Raw genomic sequence first — 20,192 nt, 5'->3', positions numbered from 1 at the left:
TGGGCAACATTGGTCTAAACAGAATATGTAATGAAACCATCAAACATTGAGAGAAAATAAGGATAGAAAATTTTACAGTCGTATGGCTCTCTTCATTTTTTAAAATTATTCAAAATACAAGCTTGTCACATTAGATCAGGGATCTATTTTCATATAAACACATAAAAAAAAGAAACAGCTGTTTCCATTCTACATTGTTAGTGTAACGTAAACGCAAAAAATATAAATCATACGACTTTTATTCTCTTTACTAAAATACGGATGGAATATCATTTGATTTTTCATATGTAAAGTCTTATAGTCTAATGGGCCCTTTAGATTTACCCGACAGACAACATGATACCACATCGGGAGCTGTTATGCAATCAAATGCGAATTGACGTTGTGGTAACATAGTAGTTGTTGTAGAGTTGCCAGGTTGCAGAGTAATTAAAAGAAAGTGGTGTTATAATGGTATCGGTGTTGCCAGAAAATGAATTTCAAAATATGCTAAAACTTAAAAACTAAATGCTAAAATGTTCTACGGAAGAAAACAATATAAATGTTTGTTTTATCTACTTTTTATTAAAATACTGATGATGTAGTGCATGACTCCAATATTTCTGGTACTATATCTTCATCGTTATCCTCATTTCGATATTTTTCAAATGATCGTATTTTATTTGTAATATAAATTTTTATATATTGAAAAACAACAGCATGCATTTTCGGATTTCAATTCTTTTCGAATTTGTTTATTGAACATAAAAATTCAGCTTAAATACGATTTCTAATATTATTTTTAATTATAGCTACTGCTATAAAAAGCCTTTCAACTTCGGCATCATAAAAAGGTTAAACAAGTAATGACAATACAAAAATAGACAATTCATTAAATTTCCAGCAAAAAATAATTGATATCATACTTTACAAACTACATATTAATCACATCTTACAATGGGATTACATATTTTTCACTTTTATAAACCAAATATTTCCTTACAAATGAAAAACCCAGTTGAAAGTGAGGAAAGAGATGTGGAAAAGTCTTATAACATATTTGAAGTACATCAAGATTTGGTGAAAGAGTAGTGAAATTTACATAAGCGTGTCATTAAGAGAATGTGTTTTATATTTTACATCCAAATATCGGAATTTTACTGCATCTAAAAATAAGATTAGATGTAATTCAAAGTTGACAAAAATGAACAACATCCCTCCAATGACACGCTAATGTAAAATTCATAGGTCACCCGAATTTGAAGCACTTCGGGTTACTAGTTGTGATAAAAATACTACATCTTATAAAATAATATACTTGAATTTAAAAAATCATTATATCAGATTTTTCGTGATAATGTTGTTTTGTAATATCCAACCACTGATCTTCAATAATATTTTTATCAGTTAAACTATACTTAATTTTTTATAGAAAACATAGAAATATTTTTTAATTTTTTTACCAAGCAAATTGTGCTAAAAAGCATTTAGCATAATTTTAAAACACTTCAGCACTGAAAGTGCTAAAATGGCAACACTGAGTGGTATATTAGTGAACTGCTGATTTAGATTTTCGATATCAACATCTTTTTGAAAAAATAGAATCACTCATTGTAAATTCTTTAAAAAAATTTTAAGAACTTCAAAGTTTTAAAAAGAACATTTTTCAAAAAATATTTAAAAATACTTCTACTGATCAGACAAAATTTGAAGTCAAGAGAACAAGAAGAGTTGGCAAATATTTTGAATAAATTTTATTTTATATTGTCAGGATAAAAAGATGTAAAAAATGTCTTTTAAAATTTTTGTCATTTAATATCTATTAAGGCAACGGTTCCCAAATGGGGGTCCGCGGACCCCCAGTGGTCCGTAGTAAAATCCTAGGGGGTCCGCGAAGACGAACGAAAAAAAAAAACATGAATAAACAATATTCTTTTATATGTATGTACAAATATGTCCAATTTTTGTGCAATAATCCCAAATTTTTTGGTGACTTTTTGAATTTAATTTTTTCGGTTGTTTATCAGGAAGAAGCTAGGCCCTACAAATTTATTGTATAACTTTTATAAAGTAAAGTATTGCGTGATTTGTAATTTTTATTTCCTGTATATGTACTGAAATAATGGTTTTTATTTCAGACAAATAATACTCTGCTTTACAATTAAATTAGGGATACTGGTATTCCGGAGTATGAAGTTCAATTCAAAGACAAGACAAAAGGACTAAAATTTTACATTTTCAAAACAAAGGTGACTCTTTATGCATCTCTTTATAAATATTCCAATCCGACGTGATACACAGATTTTAACTTGATTTTGTCGACCAATACATATTATTAAATTAACATCAGAAAATCCATAGCGTTTCGCGTAAATATGTAGCCAAAAACCATGAAGTAAAATAATTCGTTGGTATTTTAAAATTCAAATTTAAGTTCCAAATTCACAGTACTTTAACAAAGAGTTCAAATCATATATTATGCGGATAACGCATTCCGCAACAACATAGAAGAAGTCCAACTTTCTTATATTATTTTCCCGAAAACTTAGCTCACTTACTCAGTTCATTCTTTGCAATCGCAACAAATTTTTGAAACGTGACTCCTTAAGCACATGTGACAATATTTGATAAAGAAACCTTTTCGCTACCTTGAAGAAAAATGAACATGAAAGATCTCACGATCATAAAATGAAACATCATGTTAACATATCAACAAAGAAGTCATTCTATCTTCAAAACATGCAATTGAAAACCTATCTGAAACATTATATATTCTCAATGTACGGGAATATTTTATAGTTATGACATCTCTACATTTATTAGGTCAATTTTCGGATGGACAATTATGTAGAACAATAGAATATCAAAATATGTATGGGGGTCCGCGAAATTAAATAAGTTCTTCAAGGGGTCCGCGAAGTAAAAATCGGTGGGAACCGCTGTATTAAGGTATTCAATGTTATTTAAATTTTTTTCTGCCAGGTCCTTAACAAAATATGTTAAAACTCTTCTTGTTTGATTGACATCAAATTTGGCATTGTTTGATCTGTAGAAGTATTTTAAAATATTTTTTTTAAATGCACTTTTTAAAACTTTGAAGTCTTTTAGAAAGGACATAGGATCACGAAATGAAAAACTAAAAACGCAGTTTTTCTCCACTAAATTTATAGTTTCAGACGTATATCATCCGGTTCGTGTCCAATTTTCAGTGTCGGACGGTTTAATTAGAGGAAATTTGAAAAAATTAACGAGGAAGTGATAAAGTTTATTTATTAAAAAAGGGTTATAATAACATCTTTAGACTAAATTTGCTAAAATTTTATTATTTAATTTAAAATTCCCAAGAATCATACTGTGAAGTATAGCCAATATCGTTCACCAGCTCCATATAAAACTCTTTAACGCTAGGGAAAAAGTTATATGTATATTTTGTTAATGTACTTTTTTAAATCTATGTGGATGCAGATACAATTCGTCATAAACAAGTTATAGATATTTTTAAATTCCTCTATGAATTTCATATGTACTTTGGTCCTAGCCACCACATAATATTGCCATCAGAAAGTTACTTTAACTTTCCTAACACAAATATTATTACTCTGAGAAAATTTTAGATATGCTCTTCAGATGAAAAACAACATAAATTATTTGATTTAATAAATTAAACGCCCTAATCAATTTTTTAGATTTCAATCCATATTTGATCAAAGTCTTCACAGAAAATACTCTGAATGTGTTTTGACAAACCTACCAAAAAATCCATTTAGACTAACAAAATTCCTACCAAGGAAAAGCCCAGATGGCAACCCTAGATCAGAATTTGTACTACACTTCATCAGTTGCATTAATCCCAAACTCTAAATAAATGTATATATGCATAATTTTAACGTAATTAGTTGTGACGATTTATTGACGATTTTTTTAAAAAATTGTGACGATTTTGACGTTTTTATTTTGTAATTTTGACGATTTCCCATAAAAAAGCCTAACAGCCCTGCTTATGACGGTTACTCACAGCAGTCATATTTTTTCGTGTTATTCTTTTATGATATAAAAACGAACGTGTGAATGCCCTAATTGTATTGTTAATGATTCCAGAAGTTCTAAAATATCTTCACAAATGTTTTTTATCGCAATTAATAATTTCAAGTGTTCAATTCACAACCATGTTGTATATTGTATCTACTAAAGAGTAGTAACAGTGATTGTGAACAGATCTTTGCAGCATGTCACAAGTTTATGTTCTCAATGAAAAAAAAAAAACAATCAAAAGATAAAAAATTAAATAATATTAAATTAATTAAATAAGCCAAATTTAATTTCATTTAATTTAAAATTCATTTATTTGCTTTATTCCACTTTTTAAACCAATAAATAAATTCGTCCCTGTTTAGAATTTTAGTACTACGTGGAATTTTTGGAAATTTTTTTATTATTGCAATTTGTACCTCTACTGGTTGTACAATAGCATTTATCGATATCTTAATTGTTTTAGGATTTAGCAAAAAGTCCTATGTGTTTCAAATTATATTGATTTGAATTATAACACCACCATAATATTATTTTATTTACACTAGTCAATCTGACACCGCAAATAACCTTTTGGTGCACTGATCAACTTCAAATCACTTTTTGGGGCGATTAAATCTTATCCGTCCTTCCGTTAATATTTTTATATGAACATTTTAGTTAAAGCACTTGCAGTTCTTTTATGAAAAACCGAAGTAGGCTATATTTATTATTCCGATTTTTATAAAATTAGGTGGGAGTAGTCTACGTACTTGATAAATTAGTTAGTTAGTTAGTTTGAAAGGAGGATGTATATACATCAAATCCGAAGAAATACACCTAGGCCTCTATCGGGCCTGTTGTGCGCTCCTTAACCAGTGCCTCAGGTGGGAATCGAACCCACCACCTCCGGTCTACCAGACTAGAACACTAACCACTAACCTACCGGAGGCCACTTGATAAATTAAGTCCACAAAATTAAATTTGAAATTGAAAGTATAATTGCAACTTCTAGACCTATTTGAATTTTTGCATAAACAGATAATAAGTTGAAATTCTAAGATAAAGCTGAAAACGAGTTTTTATTTTATCTTGTTAAATTAATTATATTTGTTAACGAATCCGCGTAGAGCCATATTTTTCTAAAGAATCGCCATATATCAAAAATACACCCAAATTAAACTGTTTTTTGCTATTCTGAAAACTTTGTTAAAACCCACATGGTACTAATATTCAAAACGGGGACGACATGTGTTACATGTTACATTAGGGTTATAACTTTTTTTGGGCGGCAAAATACCATAGCACTGCCTTATAGCCAATACTGTCCTGATAATATAAGGCTATTTTTTAAGTTAATTACCGCACCGAAAGCAATTTCTAAAATGCTTTCGTTCATTATTTTTCAAAAATTATTTTAATAATTTTCATATAAAAGTATACTATTTTCTATAATCGCGATTTGTTAACATTTCCATAACAAGGATTTAAAGAACAATGTTCTCTTTAAAAATGCTAAAATGTTGGCAAAAATATTTATTTTTCTCATATAGAAAAAGTAAAATTTATACAAAACTTTATCGCTTTTGGTGTTGGAACTTTTTTCATTATCGCGAAAAAATAATATAATTTTCCTTAACACTGTTCACGCCCTACAAGCTCCTGCTATGGTATTTTGCAAAAATTGCAAAAAGTCATAACTATAACATACATTTGCCAATGAAAAAGTTTAAATATATGTATATATTTAAGTCTCTCACTACAGTCAAGCCTGTATTATACTGCATGATCTCAATTTTCGCGGCAACATAGGAATTTTTGTCGATAGACAAGCGACAATTCTCTCACTAAACTCTTATACTACCACTTCCCTATTAGTTAGACAATGCAAGAAGGATCTGTCCTTGCCTTTGTTTGGGTATAGATGGAATAACCTAGGCACATGTAAAGGGGCCAAGTCATTGTGTCCTTCTTTCAATGAGAAACGCACAAGACACCTTATAACACGAAATACGCGGGATATATCCGGGTTGATAGCTCCTTGGGCTCCTCTTCAATGAGTACTGTCGCAGTTGCAAGATGGAAGACCGTTTCCGCTAAGGGAAACTGTTTTTTGGCAGTTACTTCATAGCCAACCTTGGTGAGATATGTGGAACTAAGCTTAATGATATCCTGCGCTTTTTCATTGCTACAGGCTACAGGCTACAGACTACGGAGTCCCTTCGGTTCTACTTAGCTGTTTGCGCGCAGTGAACTACCACGTTAACCAACCAACTTTACACTTGTGTAAAGGGAGTGGTCCAAAACAAATCCACATATAAAAAACATTATACATTTAACATTGTCATGTTAATGAAGGACCATGTAATCCAAACATGCTTTACATCAGACTAATCCCAAAACTATTCTTTTACTAAAATTATGATTTACACCAGGTTTTTAGAAAATCTACATGATGCATGTTTGCATACCATAGGACTACTAAACATATTATATCTCCATGGGGGAATATATATGAGGGGGAATAGTTAACAAAAAAGAAACATATTTAGTTCGTTCATTCTTACTTCTTAGAATTAATTAAATATAAGAAAAGATCAACTATTCCCTTATTTTGTCGACAAATTTCCAGCTATTGAGATAACTCAAACGCTTTCCACAGACGTTGGCTTTAAAAATGTATTAAATAGAATGTCAACATTTTTGGTTCTATTTGTACTTTCTTCATGTCAAGCTTTTACATACATTTAATTTAGAATTTTTTCATTTCCTGTTGTATCATTAATGATGTTTTGTAATTTGCCTTTAAAAAATTGCTAATAAATTATAAATTCGCTAGTTTTTCCAAAAAATTTTAAAAATACGTTAATTACAAATTTCCCATTTTCCCGGGAATGATTAAAAAATTTCCGTGAAATCCCGACAAACTTTTCCGAAGAATTCCCGGATGAGATTTCCTGAACCCCAAACTCTATTCAGCGTACATGCTGCTTGGGTATAAATGGAGCCATGAGTACTACGTAAACCAAGGCTCTGGAAACAATGCTAGATATTCCACCCATTGAAACATATATAAGATATGAAGCGGCACTAACAGCCGAACGGCTCTTTACTTTAGGCGAACTGGCCAAAAGCGGTTATAGGACACGTCGTCAACGTATACTAGACACATTGGAAGGCTATACACAATCATCGGACGTGCCCGATCGCATACCAGAGACAAAATAAGTCGAAAACTTTAAAAAGCTGATCCCAGATAGAATGTCTTGGTCAAGCGGAACTTTAGAGCAAATACCAGTAAAAATTGGGAGATAAAGTGGGCCTGGATTTTTATATTGGAGACCCAGAAATAGAAATAAATATCTTGGAAGTTATATTATGCCGGATATAATATCCCTCACGAACACTGATTGGAAAATACTCAGGAATTACGTCCAGGAAACTGAGTTTCTGAACATCGGGCGATAATACATTTAGTGAATCCTATATAAGGTTTTTGTTTTTACCAACAAACATTTTCCATGAAAACAAGCGCACAACAGGCCCGATAGTGTCCTAGGTGTATTTCTTCGGATTTGATGTAGATTCATCCTCCTATCATCCTAACCTAACCTATTTTTTTTTTTTTTTTTGTATTGGCCTCTGGAAGGTTATTGTTCCAGTCTGGTAGACCAAAGGTAAGGTACTGTTAAAGGAGCGCACATATCGTTCCAACAATATCAGAAATCGGTAGAAAATTTTAAAAGTTCAAAATTTATGTATCATATTTTCTGGCGATTTTCGAAACACAATTTGGCGATGAAGGTAAAAAATAATCTGACAACCAAAGTTGTAAAATTATAATCCTTAACTTTCACCATCTTTTCAGTCTTCTACTCTATTTCACTCCTCTACGCTACTTCCAAAGAATTATATGTAATTTTATGTAATTATAGATTAATTGCCTGACTGTTAATTTTCTTTAAAAAATATTAATCTTACCTTGAATTCGATCGTTTAGATGCATCTTTTTTTCCAGCCTGTAAATTGGGTAAATCCTTTTGTCGTTTTTTTGTTTCTTTCCAAATGCGATAATATAGGAAGCACATGATTGTAACCGGGAAATAAAATGCCGCTAACGCCGTTAAAAACGTGATATACTGATTTGTCTCAATAAACTGAATGTAGCATTCATCTTGCGGAACTGTGCGTTTACCTTCTATATATGGCCAACTATATATCCAAGGAGGCCATAAAATTAAACTTATACCCCATGCTGCTGCTATCATAACAGCAGCCCGATTGGTCGTTCTTTTAGCACGATATGTAAGAGGTCTCGTAACACTAAAATAACGATCAAAACTAATGATGAGAAGATTAAGTACGGATGCATTTGATGCCAGATAATCTAATGCCAGCCATGTATCGCATATATGAGGTCCTAAAGGCCAGTATCCCACTATCGTAGTTACTGCAAACAAAGGCATTGATATTAAACCAATCGCAAAATCAGCAATAGCCAAAGAAAATAAAAAGTAATTGCTTATTGTTTGGAGTTGCTTGTCAATTTTAAATGAAATCATCACCATCACGTTTCCAACAACTGTCAGTAAACTTAGTATACCAGCAATAACACTCATGAAAATCATTGAGGATAGAGAATACCGAGGACCTCGATGATCCACAATATTTGTAATATTAGTTTGGTTTAAAGCGGAATCGTTTCCAAAAACAATAACGGTTGTTATATTGGTCAGATCTTCAGACATACTTGTACCCTGAAATGATTTTTTTGATAGGAATGGTACAAATGTCGTTGTTGTGGTAGTAGAAGTGGTAGTAGTCGTTCTAAAGGATGGCACAAGTGGTTCTAATATATTCGGTGGGCCATGAGCTGCGAGAGCTAAACTTATGTAAGGAGTCATTGTAATGCAATACGTGTAAGCTGAAATGAAGCGAAATATTATAATTAGATTTAAATATCTACATACAGAAAACTTCAGTCGCTATTTTTTTAATGTTAAATTAAGCTATTTAAAATATTATAATAATTAAAAAATTCAATAAATTTATGATTTTCTATGGAATTTTCGAGAGAATATACATAAATACAGTGGAATGCAAAAATGTATTGTAATTTTTATACCCTTAATCTTCATGAGAAAGGTATGTATAGAAGGGAGGCCATACGCCACTTTTTTTTTTGAGGCGTTCTCAAATTAAAACCATAACATTTTTAATTTTTTTTCTTGGTTCGTATACTTAGATATGTTGGCTTTAGTTTTATTCATGTCAATCTTTCCTATATCATCTTAATGTACATATTTATTTAGCTAAAAACACTAAATTTCATTATTATCCAAAAACCATTAAAAAGTAATATTCTAAATCCAACTGGAAGGGTACATAGCATTTGAAATCTACAAATTCAAAAAATCTTCCAGTAGTAATGAAAATTGCGTACCTATAAAAAATAATTTTTAGAAAATAGAAACAAGATCTTTAAATAAGAAATACATTTTAACAAAAAACTTTATTTAAAGGAATATTGTGATTGTTTTGAAAATACAGAGTGTAATGGAATTGTTTGTCAGCATTAAAAAAGGTGATTTTTTCATATTTCTTCAAAAGGAAAGATATAAAATTTTGGTATCATAAGAAAGGTCCTTGAATGCGTAAATTTAAATTTAAAAAACTATATGTTTAACAAAATTATTTACATATTCCTTTATGAAAAATACACACAAAATATAGTATTTTGTGTATTTAGAAACATGTTTATAAAATATTAAACATTTTAATAGTAAAATACAATATATTGTATTTTGCTTATTTTAGATTTAAATCACACAATAGTTAAAGTACACTTTAGACTTAAAAGCCATTCATAAAATTGTAGTATTCATAAACAAATAATAAACCTACATTAACTATTGTGCTGTTTATTGTTTAACTTGGCAGCACTGTACAATTTGGCTGTCATTTTCTGTGTTAGTGTTGCGAACAATTAGGATAAAATATTCGTTGAGTGGGTTTTCTTAATTTTATATTTTTGGTTATAACACATTTTTGAAAATAAGAACGAACTTTTAATATATAATAAATTTTTGCAAATACTGATAAATTTCTTTGATAAAATACTACATTTTATTGCCGGAGAAGATATTTTGCATTGATAGAACACTAATCAATATAATTTACACTCTTAATTACTTCATGGCTTTATATTTAGTGAATAAACTATGAAAAAGACAAATAAAACAAGTAAGAAAGTATAGTCGGGCGTGGCCGACCATATGATACCCTACACCAGTTATGAATATTAAATGTGATTTATTTTTCATAATAAAGCATTTATCTTCAATATTCCCTTGTTCCGATACATTTAAGCAATTTATGGATGAAAAACTAATTTTCTGAAAGAGGCTTTATATGGGGGCTAGGGGCAAATATGGACCAAGCCCGATAAAATTTTGTGAATATATTTATATTTACATAATATTTTATTCTGCTAAATTTCATCGCGATATTTGTGTTTATAAGTAAATTTGGGACATTCAAGTAATTTTCTGAAGGGGACTTTGTATGGGAGCTAGGGTCAAATGGGGCCCGATCTTTATGAAATTTGGCAAGGTCATCAAGACTTCTATAAAACTTAGTTGTGCCGCATTTTATCGATATATCTGTATATTTAACATAATTATGAGCTCAAAAGCCCTTTTCGGGGGGTTCTGTTCTATGGGGGCTAGGTGAAATAATGGACCGATTTTAACCATTTTCAATAGGCTTCGTCCTTGGGTCAAATAAAACGTGCGTGCCAAATTTCATCCAATTATCTTGAAAATTGCGACCTGTACCTTGCGCACAAGGTTTATATGGACAGCCAGCCAGACGGACGGACGGACGGACATAGCTTAATCGACTCAGAAAACGATTCTAAGCCGATTGGTATACTATATGTTACAAACATCATGTTACAAACATCAGCACTAATCCAATATACCCTCCCCACTAAAGTGGTGTAGGGTATAATGATTGTGGCCATGATTTGATTGACAGGCGGGCATTTCCAAATTGCTAACAAGTAAGAAAGTATAGTCGGGCGTGGCCGACCATATGATACCCTACACCAGTTATGAATATTAAATGTGATTTATTTTTCATAATATCGCATTTATCTTCAGTATTCCCTTGTTCCGATACATTTAAGCAATTTATGGATGAAAAACTAATTTTCTGAAAGAGGCTTTATATGGGGGCTAGGGGCAAATATGGACCAAGCCCGATAAAATTTTGTGAATATATTTATATTTACATAATATTTTATTGTGCTGAATTTCATCGCGATATTTGTGTTTATAAGTTAATTTGGGACATTCAAGTAATTTTCTGAAGGGGACTTTGTATGGGAGCTAGGGTCAAATGGGGCCCGATCTTTATGAAATTTGGCAGGGCTATCAAGACTTCTATAAAACTTAGTTATGCCGTATTTTATCGATATATCTGTATATTTAACATAATTATGAGCTCAGAAGCCCTTTTCGGGGGGTTCTGTTCTATGGGGGCTAGGTGAAATAATGGACCGATTTTAACCATTTTCAATAGGTTTAGATGCATCTTTTTTTCCAGCCTGTAAATTGGGTAAATCCTTTTGTCGTTTTTTTGTTTCTTTCCAAATGCGATAATATAGGAAGCACATGATTGTAACCGGGAAATAAAATGCCGCTAACGCCGTTAAAAACGTGATATACTGATTTGTCTCAATAAACTGAATGTAGCATTCATCTTGCGGAACTGTGCGTTTACCTTCTATATATGGCCAACTATATATCCAAGGAGGCCATAAAATTAAACTTATACCCCATGCTGCTGCTATCATAACAGCAGCCCGATTGGTCGTTCTTTTAGCACGATATGTAAGAGGTCTCATAACACTAAAATAACGATCAAAACTAATGATGAGAAGATTAAGTACGGATGCATTTGATGCCAGATAATCTAATGCCAGCCATGTATCGCATATATGAGGTCCTAAAGGCCAGTATCCCACTATCGTAGTTACTGCAAACAAAGGCATTGATATTAAACCAATCGCAAAATCAGCAATAGCCAAAGAAAATAAAAAGTAATTGCTTATTGTTTGGAGTTGCTTGTCAATTTTAAATGAAATCATCACCATCACGTTTCCAACAACTGTCAGTAAACTTAGTATACCAGCAATAACACTCATGAAAATCATTGAGGATAGAGAATACCGAGGACCTCGATGATCCACAATATTTGTAATATTAGTTTGGTTTAAAGCGGAATCGTTTCCAAAAACAATAACGGTTGTTATATTGGTCAGATCTTCAGACATACTTGTACCCTGAAATGATTTTTTTGATAGGAATGGTACAAATGTCGTTGTTGTGGTAGTAGAAGTGGTAGTAGTCGTTCTAAAGGATGGCACAAGTGGTTCTAATATATTCGGTGGGCCATGAGCTGCGAGAGCTAAACTTATGTAAGGAGTCATTGTAATGCAATACGTGTAAGCTGAAATGAAGCGAAATATTATAATTAGATTTAAATATCTACATACAGAAAACTTCAGTCGCTATTTTTTTAATGTTAAATTAAGCTATTTAAAATATTATAATAATTAAAAAATTCAATAAATTTATGATTTTCTATGGAATTTTCGAGAGAATATACATAAATACAGTGGAATGCAAAAATGTATTGTAATTTTTATACCCTTAATCTTCATGAGAAAGGTATGTATAGAAGGGAGGCCATACGCCACTTTTTTTTTTGAGGCGTTCTCAAATTAAAACCATAACATTTTTAATTTTTTTTCTTGGTTCGTATACTTAGATATGTTGGCTTTAGTTTTATTCATGTCAATCTTTCCTATATCATCTTAATGTACATATTTATTTAGCTAAAAACACTAAATTTCATTATTATCCAAAAACCATTAAAAAGTAATATTCTAAATCCAACTGGAAGGGTACATAGCATTTGAAATCTACAAATTCAAAAAATCTTCCAGTAGTAATGAAAATTGCGTACCTATAAAAAATAATTTTTAGAAAATAGAAACAAGATCTTTAAATAAGAAATACATTTTAACAAAAAACTTTATTTAAAGGAATATTGTGATTGTTTTGAAAATACAGAGTGTAATGGAATTGTTTGTCAGCATTAAAAAAGGTGATTTTTTCATATTTCTTCAAAAGGAAAGATATAAAATTTTGGTATCATAAGAAAGGTCCTTGAATGCGTAAATTTAAATTTAAAAAACTATATGTTTAACAAAATTATTTACATATTCCTTTATGAAAAATACACACAAAATATAGTATTTTGTGTATTTAGAAACATGTTTATAAAATATTAAACATTTTAATAGTAAAATACAATATATTGTATTTTGCTTATTTTAGATTTAAATCACACAATAGTTAAAGTACACTTTAGACTTAAAAGCCATTCATAAAATTGTAGTATTCATAAACAAATAATAAACCTACATTAACTATTGTGCTGTTTATTGTTTAACTTGGCAGCACTGTACAATTTGGCTGTCATTTTCTGTGTTAGTGTTGCGAACAATTAGGATAAAATATTCGTTGAGTGGGTTTTCTTAATTTTATATTTTTGGTTATAACACATTTTTGAAAATAAGAACGAACTTTTAATATATAATAAATTTTTGCAAATACTGATAAATTTCTTTGATAAAATACTACATTTTATTGCCGGAGAAGATATTTTGCATTGATAGAACACTAATCAATATAATTTACACTCTTAATTACTTCATGGCTTTATATTTAGTGAATAAACTATGAAAAAGACAAATAAAACAAGTAAGAAAGTATAGTCGGGGCGTGGCCGACCATATGATACCCTACACCAGTTATGAATATTAAATGTGATTTATTTTTCATAATAAAGCATTTATCTTCAATATTCCCTTGTTCCGATACATTTAAGCAATTTATGGATGAAAAACTAATTTTCTGAAAGAGGCTTTATATGGGGGCTAGGGGCAAATATGGACCAAGCCCGATAAAATTTTGTGAATATATTTATATTTACATAATATTTTATTCTGCTAAATTTCATCGCGATATTTGTGTTTATAAGTAAATTTGGGACATTCAAGTAATTTTCTGAAGGGGACTTTGTATGGGAGCTAGGGTCAAATGGGGCCCGATCTTTATGAAATTTGGCAAGGTCATCAAGACTTCTATAAAACTTAGTTGTGCCGCATTTTATCGATATATCTGTATATTTAACATAATTATGAGCTCAAAAGCCCTTTTCGGGGGGTTCTGTTCTATGGGGGCTAGGTGAAATAATGGACCGATTTTAACCATTTTCAATAGGCTTCGTCCTTGGGTCAAATAAAACGTGCGTGCCAAATTTCATCCAATTATCTTGAAAATTGCGACCTGTACCTTGCGCACAAGGTTTATATGGACAGCCAGCCAGACGGACGGACGGACGGACATAGCTTAATCGACTCAGAAAACGATTCTAAGCCGATTGGTATACTATATGTTACAAACATCATGTTACAAACATCAGCACTAATCCAATATACCCTCCCCACTAAAGTGGTGTAGGGTATAATGATTGTGGCCATGATTTGATTGACAGGCGGGCATTTCCAAATTGCTAACAAGTAAGAAAGTATAGTCGGGCGTGGCCGACCATATGATACCCTACACCAGTTATGAATATTAAATGTGATTTATTTTTCATAATATCGCATTTATCTTCAGTATTCCCTTGTTCCGATACATTTAAGCAATTTATGGATGAAAAACTAATTTTCTGAAAGAGGCTTTATATGGGGGCTAGGGGCAAATATGGACCAAGCCCGATAAAATTTTGTGAATATATTTATATTTACATAATATTTTATTGTGCTGAATTTCATCGCGATATTTGTGTTTATAAGTTAATTTGGGACATTCAAGTAATTTTCTGAAGGGGACTTTGTATGGGAGCTAGGGTCAAATGGGGCCCGATCTTTATGAAATTTGGCAGGGCTATCAAGACTTCTATACAACTTAGTTATGCCGTATTTTATCGATATATCTGTATATTTAACATAATTATGAGCTCAGAAGCCCTTTTCGGGGGGTTCTGTTCTATGGGGGCTAGGTGAAATAATGGACCGATTTTAACCATTTTCAATAGGCTTCGTCCTTGGGTCAAATAAAACGTGCGTGCTAAATTTCATCCAATTATCTTGAAAATTGCGACCTGTAGCTTGCGCACAAGGTTTACATGGACAGCCAGCCAGCCAGCCAGCCAGACGGACGGACGGACGGACATAGCTTAATCGACTCAGAAAACGATTCTAAGCCGATTGGTATACTTTAAGGTGGGTCTAGGACGAATATTTTTATATGTTACAAACATCAGCACAAATCCAATATACCCTCCCCACTAAAGTGGTGTAGGGTATAAAAATAGTATTGACCAACTGAAATACTGTCAAATATTCATCTATTAATCCAATAATGCCTAGATTTTAGTTTTTTCACCAAAATAGAAACTTTTAAAATTTATCTGGAATTTTATTTACAAATTTGTAAACGTTAAAATTACAATTTTTAGATTTCATTTCAGAATAAAACATGATTAGTTTTCGTCTTCAACCTAAAATTAATGAAAAAAGCTTAATCAGAGACAAAATTTGTAAGAATTCAACTTATTGTTGGCTTAAAGTAGGGTCGAGCGTACAATAAATTTTTCCTATTTGTCATTGGTTTATTGAAGGTATTTTAAGCTATTTGACGTTTATGAATACCATTTTCGTGGATTTTGCTTAATAATGTTTAATAAACCTAAATTAACTTTTTATGAATACAACCGTTCATTTTTAAACACAAAATATGTAAACGTAGTTACCATGGCATAATCATTTACAGGTAGTTACAATTCTACAACAAATACAACCCTGATAAAAATATGAAGGTAGTGTCATTCCGCTCTCATAAAAAAATTTTTTGAAGTTTGCTGGTATTTTCTGAAATTTGTTTTTTGTAAACATAAAAAAGTCGTTGCCACATACGTTAAAGGAGAAACAATTTTAAGGCTTTTGTATTTTTTATGTGTAATTTGTATATATTAAACTAGTGTATAAGATTTTCTCATTCCGTTTGTAACACATGGAATGATTCATCTAAAACCCACAAAAGTCTAAATTGGCAATTTCGTGTCAAGTGATCCAACTTTTAAAATCAATGTCTTCCGATCTGGATGAAATTTGCACCAAGGTTAGTACTATTGAAGAGTAGGCCAGACACACATTCTCAGCTCTATAGGTCAAGAACAGCCGGTCTTACGAGCGGGTCAAAGTTGGACATTTTGGTCATACAGGGTTTTATTCAAATGAGTTTAACTTATCAACTATTGGCGCGCAGATGAAAGCTTATACAATTTCCTTTAAGGGCTTATAGTCCCATATAGTCCCATATGTATACCTTTTCTATGGACACTACCTTGATATTTTTACCATGAATACAACTAAGCAAAACAACATGTAAAAATATTTTCTAAATGTCAGAAATAAAACTAATGCCCCGATTATCGTTTACAACACAAAAATGTTGTGTTGTCTCGGACACAACACAACATAAATCTTTTTTACAATTATGGTTTACAACATCTAGTTGTTGAGTATGTCACAGAGTTGTATTTTAATTGTAGTACACATTTCCGTAAAATTACATACCTGCAAGCAAAAACTACCAAGTAAAAAAAAACGATTGGAAAAATAAAATCAATGGATATTAACGTCGATTTATGAGGACGATGATGAGGACAGCAAGAAAACACACATGGCACGTATTCGGAGAAGTATTCGAGACAGTTCCAATCCAATGGAACTACCAAACAATGAGTATGTACTATTTTTAAAAATTAAGCATGTGTTATTACAATTTTGTTTTTAGTTTTATAAAATTCTTCCGTATAAACAAGGATGGTTTCCTGTTTTTGCTACAGAAACTGGAAATCTTTTTAAAACCTTTAACTCGGTGTTCTGCTATTCCACCAATTTTAAAGTTGTGTTGTGCACTGCGATTTTTTGCTGATGGCAGCTACCAAAGAAGTAGCGGCAACGATTTTAATATTGGTGTTTCGCAACCTACTGTGTGCTGCATTTTAAAAGAAATTATAAATTTTTTTGAACAAAAAATCTGCAAAAGGTGGATCAATGCTCGTATCTCCTAAGAGGAAAAACATAATAGTAAAATGTCCTTCTACTCAAAAACTCGTTTTCCAGGAGTAATTGGTTGTATAGATGGTACACTCGTTCGTTAATAGTAGCGCCTCCAAAGGAATTGCAGCATTTATATTTGAATAGAAAAGGATATTACAGCTTGAATGTCATGATCGTAAGTATGTTACTTTTCAATTAAGTGCTATAATTATATTCTCGGTATCCCGGTTCTAACCACGACTCCTTTGTGTGGAATATGAGTGAGCTGAAACAATATTTACAACATAATTTGGAAGATAATACCTGGATTTTAGGTAGGAAGTGTACTGCTTCTTAGATGTCTTTATACTAAATATGTTATATATATTTTTATATGTTTAGGTGATGCTGGTTATCCGTTGGAACCATTTTTAATAACGCCATTTCGAAGTGCTGCAGAAGTATCACGAGAAAGACGTTTTAATACTGTTCACGCAAAAGCAAGAAACATTATTGGAAGAACAATTGTGGTGCTTAAAAGCAGATTTTGATGTTTGCTTTCTGCAAGAGGTTTGCACTATGCTCCCGAAAAAGTGACTCAAATTACAAATGTGTGTTGTGCATTACATAATTTAAGCCAACATTTTAAAACAGAACATCATGAAGAATTGCCTTTTCCTTCAGACTCGGAAATAGAAGTTGGAGATGATACAGCAACAAACATAGAAGAGTCTGCACAACAAATTAGAAATAATTTAATGCTTGCAATTTAAAATGAATAAACATTTCGTATCTTGAATCATATTCAATTCTTTTATTTCACTTCAAAAATAGTTTACATTAAAAAAAGAAAAAAAGACAACTTAAAAATATCACAAAAAAATAATCATGTGATCTAAATGATCATGTAGATACTTAAACATATCAAAATAAAATTTGTATATCACATCTCCTGAATTCTCTTATTTGTCAATTCGATTTTGGCTTTAATCAGTTTCATTTGCAAATCAGCCTTTTTCTTTTTTTAACTCAAACGTTTTTTTGTTTATTTCATAATTCTTGTATGAATTCTTTTCCAAACGTTTTAATGTCCGCAAGATCTCTTCCTGATTTTTTGCTTGATTTTTTAACACTTTCAAACGATCGTCCTCCAGCTTATTTTTTGATTGCCTGCGACTTTTTGGTAATTGCTGTTCGGTACTGTGCTCTTCAGCAATCGGTGAAGGTTCCTCAGGTTAAATACCGCTTCCCCCTCATCGGAATCTCCTTGTATTTCCAAACCCATTGCAGATCCATTAGGGTTGACTTGTGACTGCATTGAAACAAGTTCTACAGTGCTCTGCTCTAACGGGCTCAAGCTTACTTCCGTGGACGGACCACCACCAGTGGCTTGAAAGTTTCTCTTGATTGAAGCTCATTTTCTTTTTAAATTAGCTTTATGGTGAGTCCACACTTATAATTAAAAAAAATAATTTGTAATATCTTATAAATTTATTAATCCATCTCCATATATAATCTAATACGAACTCTTTGCCATTCTTTTGTATTTCGAATCGGTGGTCCCAAGGCATTTAATTGCACCGTAAACTGATCCCATTTATCTTTGAGCTGCATGTTATTAAAACCAAATGGTAACTTTCCGCGGGCAATTTCTGTATTTTGAGTCATCACCTCCACCAACTTTTCCATCTGCTTTTTATTAGTTATTTTTCTAATTAATATTTAAAATTATATTTAAAGCTGTTTTGCAAAAAATCGTATATGATACTTCAAATTCTTCTCCATTTTATTTTTCAAAATTTTAATTTTTAAAAATATTTATTTTTTAACTTATAAAGTCAATAATACAACAGCTTATGAGCAGTTCTAACAACACATAGAAAAACATGTTGTAAACGATAATCGGAGTAAATTCACATAGACAACACAAATACAACACTAGACATAAATGTTGTCAATCATAATCGCAATTTACAACATACAACATTAGAATAACAAATGTTGTGAACGATAATCGGAGCATAAAAAACAATTCAATTTGAATTTTTCCTTATATTATTTTCCTTATATTAAAAGGAGAATTATAAAATGCGGATATAATTGTTATAAAATGCATGTTTGGATAACCGTGATGTGAGCGTTGATTGAGCAATGAATTCCGCAATCTATATTTCATATTTTAAAAACAATATTTTAGCGAGATTCCAATACTTTTGGTGATTTTGAGATCGTGACTGTTTCGCGATCTCGTCATGTACACATTGACTTTTATTAAAACTATCTGTGCACTTGCATCCTTCGGGGCATGTTACCTTAATGATCTTTCATCTTGGTGTTATTGCAATCCCGGGGAAAAGAAGTGCTACCAGTACATCTAGTCTGGCGGGACTATAAACTGGTGATGATCAATGTATCCTCGGCCTTTCCTTGGAATGATTTAACATAGGTCGAACCAGAGGACCGCATAATCTGTTACCACGGGAACCGGTAGCCCGCAAGGCGGAGTTTATGTTGATTATATGTTGGTATGGTACATCCATATCAAAACAAAACAAAGGAAACTGGTGTTGCCAGAGTGGTAGCGGCGCTGGTATGCTCGCATTTGCCGGGCTTGGAGCTCGCCGGATGGGGGTGGTTCTTGCTTCCACTCCAAACATCTACACACACACATAAAAAAATCATACCAGCTAAAGAAGATAAACAAAATAAAAAGATAAAAGGGGCACCGAGTAGGTTTGTCTGTCTCCCTGCTGAAACGGACGTACGAACTATAATGGCTGGCAGATGTTGTGCCAGGTTAAAACCCTACCACTCGGGACTGGGACATCCTTAATATTAGGATGTCATGGCGTGATTACCCAATCCCGAGTGAGAGGGGTTTTAACCTGGCACAACATCTGCCAGTCATCATAGTTCGTAGGTACGTTTCAGCAGGGAGACAGACAAACCTACTAAAACCTAAATTTGGCTTTAGCTTTAGGTTTTAATATTTAGATTTAGTTTTAAATCTAAACCTAAA

General features: G+C 31.8%; 2 protein-coding genes across 3 annotated transcripts in view; one reads left to right on the top strand and one right to left on the bottom strand.

Moving 5' to 3' along the window:
- The window catches only part of LOC119609916 (muscarinic acetylcholine receptor DM1), a 98,303-nt gene that overhangs the window by 48,160 nt on the left and 29,951 nt on the right, over positions 1–20,192 (bottom strand). The window contains exons 3-4 of one of the 2 annotated variants that reach the window (XM_037964958.1): positions 12,369–12,501; positions 7,969–8,802 (exon numbers count right to left, since the gene is read on the bottom strand). In XM_037964958.1, the coding sequence (XP_037820886.1) occupies positions 7,969–8,802; positions 12,369–12,481 (947 nt within the window). In that variant the 5' untranslated portion in view covers positions 12,482–12,501. Of the gene's footprint in view, positions 1–7,968; positions 8,906–12,368; positions 12,502–20,192 lie in introns of those variants that run through there. The other variant, XM_037964952.1, reaches the window with a different exon arrangement.
- Positions 17,409–17,946, top strand: LOC119609889 (putative nuclease HARBI1; the record flags this gene model as incomplete). Its single annotated transcript, XM_037964907.1, is given in 2 exon segments — positions 17,409–17,508; positions 17,576–17,946. Coding segments are annotated over 2 exon segments (471 nt in total), but the record flags the coding sequence as incomplete, so codon positions are not given.

This window comes from Lucilia sericata, unplaced genomic scaffold (genome assembly GCF_015586225.1).
Source record: "Lucilia sericata isolate MDLA Ls3-8-SP2 unplaced genomic scaffold, ASM1558622v1 Contig000025F_arrow, whole genome shotgun sequence".
Taxonomy (NCBI): Eukaryota; Metazoa; Arthropoda; class Insecta; order Diptera; family Calliphoridae; genus Lucilia; species Lucilia sericata.
This window is presented reverse-complemented; position numbering and strand designations above follow the sequence as displayed.